At 40.6% G+C, this 12,217-nt stretch overlaps 1 protein-coding gene across 1 annotated transcript in view; it reads right to left on the reverse strand.

Moving 5' to 3' along the window:
* LOC137265328 (peroxidase-like) overlaps nucleotides 1-4,584 on the reverse strand; it is a 28,949-nt gene extending 24,365 nt beyond the window's left edge. Inside the window, exons 1-4 of the mRNA XM_067800697.1 lie at nucleotides 4,487-4,584; nucleotides 4,079-4,163; nucleotides 3,483-3,613; nucleotides 14-187 (exon numbers count right to left, since the gene is read on the reverse strand). Coding sequence (XP_067656798.1) covers nucleotides 14-187; nucleotides 3,483-3,613; nucleotides 4,079-4,163; nucleotides 4,487-4,541 — 445 coding nt within the window. The 5' untranslated portion in view covers nucleotides 4,542-4,584. The remainder of the gene's footprint in view (nucleotides 1-13; nucleotides 188-3,482; nucleotides 3,614-4,078; nucleotides 4,164-4,486) is intronic.
* Between the last annotated feature and the right edge of the window lie 7,633 nt (nucleotides 4,585-12,217).

Consider the following 12,217-nt stretch of genomic DNA (forward strand, 5'->3'; position numbering starts at 1 on the left):
TCAATGTACCAACCTGTCATCACCGGAGTTCCTGTAATGTCATGATCAATGAACTGTCCCCACTGCATCACCATGATGGTGTTTTTGTTGGAGAGAAAGCTCTTCTCGAAGTGAACGTGATTACTGATTACCCTGGGGTGGGGCAAAGGAGCACCACTGACAGCAAGGGTCCGAGGGGTTCCGACACCTGTACGTATAAGAGTTCACAGATTACTGCAGTTAATTAAATGCGAAATATTTCGTAATACAAAAATATACTACCCATCAAAACTTTAGACTCACTGGTGTACAATTTCTACTGAAATTGTCAATTTATACTGAACTGTTTAGATGTATCGTTTACACAGGTCTTGACGTAACGTAAAGCAAATTCGTAACACCGGTTCCCTCACTATCTTGAGTTCCATACAGAATGAAAGTTCTTGAAAAATGGTAAAATTTTCACAAAACATCCCATCGAAACGCAGCTGCTGACATGCATGCAATTTTCATGTGCACTTAGCAATTTGCAGCATGATCCTCGTGCAATTCACCTTTATAAGGTTTGCAGTTGATTCCTTTGAGTTAGTGGCAAAATTTATCCTTGAAGTGACCAAGGGTCGTGGAAGAAGTTTAACCATTGATCAACGACATCAAGCCTTAGTACTCCTGCAAGATGGGAGATCACAACGATGTGTTGCTGGACGTCTTCGTGTATCCCAAAAGACAATTTCCAACCTATGGATACGGTTCCAGCAGTCAAACTCTGTCAAGGATCGACCAAGATCCGGTAGGCCAAAAGTGACGTCACAACAGGATGACAGGTACATTCGTTTGACTGCTCTCAGGAGCAGACTAGTCACCGCCACTGCAGTCAATAATGCGTTTAGACAGGCTTCTGGACACCGTGTATCTGTATCAACAACACAGCGCCGATTACGTCAGTATGGACTGCGGGCGCGACGTCCAGCCGTTAGATCCCCTCTTACCCCACGCCACCGTCAGTCTCGATTGAATTGGGCAAATGGGCATTTGCCTTGGGATGCTCGCAGATGATCACGTATTCTGTTCACGGATGAATCAAGATTTCACCTGCACTTCAATGATCGAATCCCTGTTTACAGACTTAAAGGTGAACGTTTCGATGACGCCAACGTTGTTGAACACGATCGCTTTGAAGGAGGGTCAGTTATGATGTGGGGCGGCATCACAATGAATGGCAGAACTGATTTAGTGGTGGTGGATGGTAATCTGACCTGCCAGAGGTACCGAGATGAAATTCTCATTCCAGTTGTCATTCCATTCCTTAGAGCCATGCCAGGACGTGTTGTTTTTCAAGACGACAATGCCAGACCACACAGAACTCACATCGTGAGAGCCTGTTGGCAGTAGAATGGTGTCAATCACATGGAATGGCCGGCACTATCCCCCGATATGAGCCCGATTGAGCATGTATGGGACATTTTGGGACGTCGCGTGTAGACTAGAGTTCCTCCCCCTGCCAAGCTTGACCATCTTCGAAATGCGTTGTTGCAAGAGTGGAGAAACATTCCCCAGAGACAGATTGGACTGTTGGTGCGTGGTATGCCACGTCGATGCAATACCTGTGTTGCAGCCAGGAGTGGTCACACCCAATATTGACTTTTTGTCATTCACGTTTTGAGGGTAGTACTCTTTAGTGCTCCATGTTTAAATTTGGGTCAACTTAACCTCCGATATTGTACACTGACTAAAGAAATAGATGAACGATGTAGTGTTTATTGATTATTTTATAACACATATGACTTTTCCCTGCAAGATATCTACATTTTATTAACTGACTCTAAACTTTTGATAGGTAGTATATGTTAACATGTTTTGGGGTGTTTTTCATAATCACTAGTTGACTTCTGGTCGAAATCTGCATGAGTTGAGACAAGATATCGTGACACGCCTTTGAAGAGATTTGGCGTCAAAAGTCAGTTTACAAATACGGTATCGTGTGTGTCCGATTTGCGTTGATGCAGGTTTGACAATGACAACAATGACAATGACATTAGGCAGTTGACAAAAAGCTTGAGGAAAGCTCCTTGACTGAATCGTCGCTTGCCCCTGTTCAGCTAATGTCAGCGGCTTTTCTCGGCTGAATCAGTGACTGATTCTCGGCTTGACAGAACACTGAGGCTCCTGTGTGCCCGGAATGTACTTCTGTCTCTGTGAATGTGTCACAACACGAGCGAAATGTGGACTCTCATCAACGTGCTGAATTGCACGTGATTTTACGTCGCTGTCCTTGAATACATCCTTGTGTCGCAGACCTGTCAGATTACCATTGACAATTACAATTGTGTCGAACCATAAGATGTGACAGCACCCCATGCTATAATGCTCCCCTACCAAGATGTCAACGTTGACCTCGTCGTCTTTACACCTTCAGCTCTTCAGATGAAAACTTCGCCAATGAACCAAACCCCAGCCCATTCTCGTCTCCTGCACCGCACATGTCACGTGCACTAAGCCGTTCATGCCGCTGACATTGTAGCAAAATAGGACGAACTGCAGGCCGTGGAGGCCAGAACTCATCTAAGCAGTAAAACTGGAAGTCTGCAATCGATTCCTTAGATGGTTCAGACGAATGCGTCACGTGATGTCATGCCTGGACGACCGGTTCGAAACAAATATCTCGCGTTCCCATTTTGTTGGAAACGTTTCCATAGAGATTAGATCATGGCCACTTCATTATGAGCCATTCCAGTGTCCAGCACTCATACGGCGCGGGGAAGCTGTTATTCTGTAAGGAGTTGCATGGCGTATGGTTGAAATTGACGTGTTTCCAACAGCTTTCAGAAGCTAGAGAATAATCAAACATTCTCCAAATTTCAGTTTCAGTTGTGTGAACTTCACTCAGTTGTGAAAAAGCATGTAAAGTTAGCATGTAAAGTTCATAGTGTACAAATTGCACGTGCCATACGCGATACGTGACACCAAAGTTCAAGCTTTGCTACATGTGTATTTAAGTTTATTTTGATAAATGTCCAAATACCTTTATCCGTGTGTATTAGTTACATTTAGCCTCACGTGGACACAAGTGTACTGACGATGAGCGGCGAGTCGGGCTCAAATTAAGATGAACAGATTGTGGGAATGATAAACTGTCCCTCTATTCAGAATGCGGGTAGATGATCACATGAACCTACTGTTCCAGCAGTCACTCCAATTATACCCATTCATTTGAGTAACATGATGCTTCTATATTTGCCTTGGCTGCCTGTTTGTATAATCGTATTCTGGTTGTTCTGGAACGGTTGGCCTGCATCCCTTGGTTCGTCAGTAAAATGTACATTCACCCCACCAGCATGGATATTTGCTCAGAATGTCGATCACGTCAAAGTTTGATGCGGAACGTATACTGCGACGGTAAACTTGATTTTCATATCATGATTATATTGCAAATTATTTCTTCCATTGAAAATTTTGTTTCACCCTAATTAACTCGTCTACCCCTTGTGTCAGCTCGTGCTTACCGTCAGCGTACACTGGAGTGAGAGTCCGACGGAGAGGGACTCCGGCTGCTCCCCACAGGCGGTTTTTCACATTGTTGCAGCTCCCATCAGGTGTTCGGTAGGTCTCAGATCCGTCACAGGATGATGCTCGTCTGTCATGGAAACAACGTGTGATGATTCATGTAACACATTGATCATAATCCGATACAGATTCAATTGGACAACATCTAATTTTCCGATGCCAACTCGACTCATTTTGTTCATAATGATCTCAGAGGACACAATCAGGGGCACGTGGTACCGTCTCTATGTCCATGATCTCATAATGAACAAAATCAGGGGAACACTGTACCGTCTCTATGTCCGTGATCTCATAATGAACAAGGTTCGGGTTCGTGGTGCCTTCTGTATGTCCATGATCTGATGATGAACACGGTCATGGGCACCTGATACAGGGGTACAAGGACAGGTAGTACCGTCTCTGTGTCCTTTCTCTCATCATGACTAAGATCAGGGACACTTGGTACCGTCTCTATGTTCACGATCTCATATGAACAAGATCGGTTGCGCTGGATCAGTTCCAGGACTTACGAGTCAGTCTTGTGTGGACAACTTACCTGTTTCTGTTGACGGACTCCGTGTACTTTCTGCTGTTCGGTGACCGGGAGAGATGGGCGCATGGCGATCTGCTCCCACCTCCCTCTGTGCAGACACATGTTTTGTGGTTTAATGAATTATACGTCATATGTTAGATGTCTGTTTTATGTGATATATATTCAGATATTTCAGGGAAGATGAGTGCACGATATAAACATCAGGCAAGAAAAAATTATTATAAAATATTAAAATTAATATTAACCTGAATACTGTCTCTAGTTCGCTGTCTCTTTTGATCACATCTTGGAAAATACATATTAAATTTCTAATCACTGTGCACGTTTCCTCGCCTGTACATCTAAACTGATTTCAGTTTTTCTTTAATTCATAATCTATGTGAAAAAAGAACATACCAATGAAACACTCACCCGCTAGAGCAAAAAAGAGCGTGAGCGAAAGGACCTCTATGATGAAGGTGTGCATCGTGATACTGACACCTTACCAAGTGGAATGGCTCCAATTCACTCCCCCTTATATACATCCAGTTACAAGCAATTTCAGACCTACTCCAAAACACCATTATCAAGAAGATAAATGTCTGTCGCTCGAGGGTAGAGGCATGTCGATAGGCTCACTTAAGTGATTTTGACGTCAATAGACTCCAGAATGCACAAACAGGGCATCATTAACTGGGAAAGTCCTATACAATTACGCACTAGTAGGATAACAATAGGGACATCCATTGTGAACACATGGCTTGAAATCAGGTAGATGATGGCGATTGTCCTGCAACAATACAGCTTAGATTGGACTGGAATACATGGTGTTTTTGATTCATCAACAATACTCTGATATATACAAAACACAATATAGGATTTGGGAACTATTAATTACTTTAAAACTATAATACAAAGGACGAGGACTTAAGATGAATAAAGATATAGAAACAGGTGTCCATTCACACCTGGGAAATGTCACGTTGGGTATTCCAGAGTAATTAAACATGGACTTCAAAATCGACCCTCACCTGATCTTGACAGCATGGATTATAATACACGGCTGTGCGAGAACCGGATGATTTTATTTATCGTGTTCTGTACATGTACATACTGTGCATATGTGCGCGTGTGATGTCCCCGCTCTTTTGGCGGCAATCAAGGCAAACAGATATTCCTAACCATATGACCAATACTTTTGAAATGTGTGCACAAGAAAGAATTATGCATGCGAGTTTCGACAGTACAGCCCATTAGAGCAATGTCTCATATTTTCCCGTGTCTCACGTCTGGCTCAACTCAACGGCCACAGATGCACGTATGTGTGATGTAGTACACAATGATTACTTTATTTTGAGGACACACAAGTTATATTCTAATTTGGCGATTTGTCAGCTCTCATTTATGATACTATATAATTTTTAGTTTAAAAGAGGTAACTCGATTTGAAACTCGGAGATAGGATTACAAAAAGCCACAAAAGTCAGCATACAATGTTCGCTATATCAAGCCAACAGAGCCTTGTACCTATTTATTTTACCTATTGTACCTGTGGTGATGCAAGACTCATGATGAAAGCAACGAATTCCACAGCTATTTTAAGCGTGCTAAGGTTGCTGGACTGAATCTGAAATTCAGTATTTACCATTGTTATATATTTCTAGATTAGTAAGCACTATGATCTTCTTCCTCGGACCAGGTCTTGCCAGCAGAAAAAAAGACGTTTGATTTAAAAAAGCCTGTCGGTCGTAATTCAGTTATATCTCTGCGTGGCACCTCGGTAAAATACACCCACACAGCATTGTTTACGTCATCACCTCGGTGAAACACACCCACACAGCATTGTTTACGTCATCACCTCGGTGAAATACACCCACGCAGCATTGTTTACGTCATCACCTCGGTGAAATACACCCACACAGCATTGTTTACGTCATCACCTCGGTGAAATCACACGTGCAGAGTATGGTACCTGCTAATCTAGGAAACTGTAACAATGGTAAATGATAAAGGGATGGGAGTGGAGAACATGGCGTTCTGACGTTTTGTTTATTAACCTGTCTCCGATTTTCTCTGCAGTCAAAAGTAGGTTCCTTTCAGAATCGGGTTGACTTCTGCCCTGACTTTGCACCGATCATTTTGAGATTTCGGAATGACCACGATTTATGATTGGTACAATTTTGTCTTTCTGTCACTGTTCGTAAAGTGTCACGTTATTGAAAACCCTTCGCTCTCTAGCCTAGTGGTTTTATTGTGATGAATGAGGCTTTTCGTCAGTATGAACCATGTGTTCGTGTAGGACACGGATAACCCTGGCACTGCGCGTGGAAGACAAAGTGTTGATGGGCAATTCCATCAATGTTGTTTTGTTCAGTGCACAAACATTTGCATAAATTGAAAAGAATGTCTGTTTCTGTTTAACATCCATGACAGTTCACGATTTCTCGGCTTTTCGTGGCAAATGTGAACCCTTGGAATCTGTAAAACCCCTCGGGCCTTCGGTACCTCCTCCGCGAGTTTTACCGAAAACATCGGAGAAGTGTTTTATCCTTGACACCAAGGACAATAAACAGCAAATCAGGGTAATTCCAATCAGTCATCATTGTTGTTCTATCTTCTTATTTGAAAAGATTTGTGACATCCTTGATGCAGACACTTTCGTTTATTCCTGTCATTCCTCCTTGGCGGTATACCTGGCGACTATAAAGATGTTACATCTGGTCAGCCGTGATAGTAACCAATAGTTCCTCCGTTTGCAGGTGGGAGAGCATTGTTCATGAATACCTACAGGTCTTAGCGTACCCCGACATTGTTCATGAATACCTACAGGTCTTAGCGTACCCCGACATTGTTCATGAATACCTACACGTCTTCTCGTACCCCGACATTGTTCATGAATACCTACACGTCTTCTCGTACTCCGGCATTGTTCATGAATACCTACAGGTCTTCTCGTAATCCGGCATTGTTCATGAATACATACACGTCTTTTCGTACTCCGGCATTGTTCATGAATACCTATACGTCTTAGCGTACTCCGACATTGTTCACGAATACCTACACGTCTTAGCGTACTCCGGCATTGTTCATGAATACCTACACGTCTTAGCGTACTCCGACATTGTTCATGAATACCTACACGTCTTTTCGTACTCCGACATTGTTCATGAATACCTACAGGTCTTAGCGTACTCCGGCATTGTTCATGAATACCTACACGTCTTCTCGTACTCCGACATTGTTCATGAATACCTACACGTCTTAGCGTACTCCGGCATTGTTCATGAATACCTACACGTCTTCTCGTACTCCGGCATTGTTCATGAATACCTACAGGTCTTCTCGTAATCCGGCATTGTTCATGAATACCTACACGTCTTTTCGTACTCCGGCATTGTTCATGAATACCTATACGTCTTAGCGTACTCCGACATTGTTCACGAATACCTACACGTCTTCTCGTACTCCGACATTGTTCATGAATACCTACACGTCTTAGCGTACTCCGGCATTGTTCATGAATACCTACACGTCTTCTCGTACTCCGACATTGTTCATGAATACCTACACGTCTTAGCGTACTCCGGCATTGTTCATGAATACCTACAGGTCTTCTCGTACTCCGACATTGTTCAAGAATACATACACGTCTTCTCGTACTCCGACATTGTTCATGAATACCTACACGTCTTAGCGTACTCCGGCATTGTTCAAGAATACATCTGGTCAGCCGTGATAGTAACCAATAGTTCCTCCGTTTGCAGGTGGGAGAGCATTGTTCATGAATACCTACAGGTCTTAGCGTACTCCGACATTGTTCATGAATACCTACACGTCTTCTCGTACTCCGACATTGTTCATGAATACCTACACGTCTTCTCGTACTCCAACATTGTTCATGAATACCTACACGTCTTCTCGTACTCCGACATTGTTCATGAATATCTACAGGTCTTTCACAGTTGAATACTAGTATATAGTATAATTACAGATAGTTGATCGTTTTCTGTGCTGTTCCCATCACATAAATGTAATATTCATTTTTACAAAGGCAATGCAGAATATTTATCTATATATCCCCAGTATATCTACAATGTCAGAATGTTGACTTCAGTGTATGTGTATTCCAAGGATGTTTACTCCAGTATATCTGTATTCCAAGGATGTTTACTCCAGTATATCTGTATTCCAAGGATGTTTACTCCAGTATATCTGTATTCCAAGGATGTTTACACCAGTATATCTGTATTCCAAGGATGTTTACACCAGTATATCTGTATTCCAAGGATGCTTACTCCAGTATAGCTGTATTCCAAGGATGTTTACTCCAGTATATCTGTATTCCAAGGATGTTTACTCCAGTATATCTGTATTCCAAGGATGTTTACTCCAGTATATCTGTATTCCAAGGATGTTTACTCCAGTATATCTGTATTCCAAGGATGTTTACTCCAGTATATCTGTATTCCAAGGATGTTTACACCAGTATATCTGTATTCCAAGGATGTTTACTCCAGTATATCTGTATTCCAAGGATGTTTACTCCAGTATATCTGTATTCCAAGGATGTTTACACCAGTATATCTGTATTCCAAGGATGTTTACTCCAGTATAGCTGTATTCCAAGGATGTTTACACCAGTATATCTGTATTCCAAGGATGTTTACTCCAGTATATCTGTATTCCAAGGATGTTTACTCCAGTATAGCTGTATTCCAAGGATGTTTACTCCAGTATAGCTGTATTCCAAGGATGTTTACACCAGTATATCTGTATTCCAAGGATGTTTACTCCAGTATAGCTGTATTCCAAGGATGTTTACTCCAGTATAGCTGTATTCCAAGGATGTTTACTCCAGTATATCTGTATTCCAAGGATGTTTACTCCAGTATATCTGTATTCCAAGGATGTTTACTCCAGTATATCTGTATTCCAAGGATGTTTACACCAGTATATCTGTATTCCAAGGATGTTTACTCCAGTATATCTGTATTCCAAGGATGCTTACTCCAGTATAGCTGTATTCCAAGGATGTTTACTCCAGTATAGCTGTATTCCAAGGATGTTTACACCAGTATATCTGTATTCCAAGGATGTTTACTCCAGTATATCTGTATTCCAAGGATGTTTACTCCAGTATATCTGTATTCCAAGGATGCTTACTCCAGTATATCTGTATTCCAAGGATGTTTACACCAGTATATCTGTATTCCAAGGATGTTTACTCCAGTATATCTGTATTCCAAGGATGTTTACACCAGTATATCTGTATTCCAAGGATGTTTACACCAGTATATCTGTATTCCAAGGATGCTTACTCCAGTATATCTGTATTCCAAGGATGTTTACACCAGTATATCTGTATTCCAAGGATGTTTACACCAGTATATCTGTATTCCAAGGATGTTTACTCCAGTATATCTGTATTCCAAGGATGCTTACTCCAGTATAGCTGTATTCCAAGGATGTTTACTCCAGTATAGCTGTATTCCAAGGATGTTTACACCAGTATATCTGTATTCCAAGGATGTTTACTCCAGTATATCTGTATTCCAAGGATGTTTACTCCAGTATATCTGTATTCCAAGGATGCTTACTCCAGTATATCTGTATTCCAAGGATGTTTACACCAGTATATCTGTATTCCAAGGATGTTTACTCCAGTATATCTGTATTCCAAGGATGTTTACTCCAGTATATCTGTATTCCAAGGATGCTTACTCCAGTATATCTGTATTCCAAGGATGTTTACACCAGTATATCTGTATTCCAAGGATGTTTACTCCAGTATATCTGTATTCCAAGGATGCTTACTCCAGTATAGCTGTATTCCAAGGATGTTTACTCCAGTATAGCTGTATTCCAAGGATGTTTACACCAGTATATCTGTATTCCAAGGATGTTTACTCCAGTATATCTGTATTCCAAGGATGTTTACTCCAGTATATCTGTATTCCAAGGATGCTTACTCCAGTATATCTGTATTCCAAGGATGTTTACACCAGTATATCTGTATTCCAAGGATGTTTACTCCAGTATATCTGTATTCCAAGGATGTTTACACCAGTATATCTGTATTCCAAGGATGTTTACACCAGTATATCTGTATTCCAAGGATGCTTACTCCAGTATATCTGTATTCCAAGGATGTTTACACCAGTATATCTGTATTCCAAGGATGTTTACACCAGTATATCTGTATTCCAAGGATGTTTACTCCAGTATATCTGTATTCCAAGGATGCTTACTCCAGTATAGCTGTATTCCAAGGATGTTTACTCCAGTATAGCTGTATTCCAAGGATGTTTACACCAGTATATCTGTATTCCAAGGATGTTTACTCCAGTATATCTGTATTCCAAGGATGTTTACTCCAGTATATCTGTATTCCAAGGATGCTTACTCCAGTATATCTGTATTCCAAGGATGTTTACACCAGTATATCTGTATTCCAAGGATGCTTACTCCAGTATATCTGTATTCCAAGGATGCTTACTCCAGTATAGCTGTATTCCAAGGATGTTTACTCCAGTATAGCTGTATTCCAAGGATGTTTACACCAGTATATCTGTATTCCAAGGATGTTTACTCCAGTATATCTGTATTCCAAGGATGTTTACTCCAGTATATCTGTATTCCAAGGATGTTTACACCAGTATATCTGTATTCCAAGGATGTTTACACCAGTATATCTGTATTCCAAGGATGCTTACTCCAGTATAGCTGTATTCCAAGGATGTTTACTCCAGTATATCTGTATTCCAAGGATGTTTACTCCAGTATAGCTGTATTCCAAGGATGTTTACACCAGTATATCTGTATTCCAAGGATGTTTACTCCAGTATATCTGTATTCCAAGGATGCTTACTCCAGTATATCTGTATTCCAAGGATGTTTACACCAGTATATCTGTATTCCAAGGATGTTTACTCCAGTATATCTGTATTCCAAGGATGTTTACTCCAGTATATCTGTATTCCAAGGATGTTTACTCCAGTATATCTGTATTCCAAGGATGTTTACACCAGTATATCTGTATTCCAAGGATGTTTACACCAGTATATCTGTATTCCAAGGATGCTTACTCCAGTATAGCTGTATTCCAAGGATGTTTACTCCAGTATATCTGTATTCCAAGGATGTTTACTCCAGTATAGCTGTATTCCAAGGATGTTTACACCAGTATATCTGTATTCCAAGGATGTTTACTCCAGTATATCTGTATTCCAAGGATGTTTACTCCAGTATATCTGTATTCCAAGGATGTTTACACCAGTATATCTGTATTCCAAGGATGTTTACTCCAGTATATCTGTATTCCAAGGATGTTTACACCAGTATAGCTGTATTCCAAGGATAGTTACTCCAGTATATCTGTATTCTCAGAATGTTTACTCCAGTGCATCTGTGTTCTAAGGATGTTTACTCCAAACTAAAAGTGCTTTATGGTTCAACTTCTTTATTATACAAGGTCACAACGTTTCGAGACAGAAACCTAATCAACACAAGCCTGCACACCAATCAGTTTAAGCCTGCACATCTCAATCAATCAAACCCTGTACATCAATTAATAGAAACCTGTATATCTTGTTACCCATTGTTATCAGTCTTTCAGTATTTATGTGTATATATACTACAACCCTTTAGTTTTACCCTCACTTCACCTGAAGAAGACTAGGATCGGTCTTGAAACGTTGTGACCTTGTATAATAAAGAAGTTGAACCATAAAGCACTTTTACTTTGATTCCTCCAACTTCTAAATGCCTTTGAAACAACTTACTGTTTACTCCAGTATATCTGTATTCTGAGGATGCTTACTCCAGTATATCTGATTTCTAAGGATGCTTACTCCAGTATATCTGTGTTCTAAGGATGCTTACTCCAGTATATCTGTATTCTAAGGATGCTTACTCCAGTATATCTGTCTTCTACGGATGTTTACTCCAGTATATCTGTATTCTAAGTATGCTTACTCCAGTATATCTGTATTCTAAGGATGTTTTCTCCAGTATATCTGTATTATGGCGATGTTTATCTTAGTACGTGTCCTCTATTTCACCAATTTTTGGATATTTACTCCAGGATCTAGATTTTGATGATATTTATTACAGTATATTTGCATTGTACCTTACTCTTAGTGTATTGTCTGCTTTTATGATCAG

The sequence above is a fragment of the Haliotis asinina genome, chromosome 15 (assembly GCF_037392515.1).
Source record: "Haliotis asinina isolate JCU_RB_2024 chromosome 15, JCU_Hal_asi_v2, whole genome shotgun sequence".
Lineage (NCBI taxonomy): Eukaryota > Metazoa > Mollusca > Gastropoda > Lepetellida > Haliotidae > Haliotis > Haliotis asinina.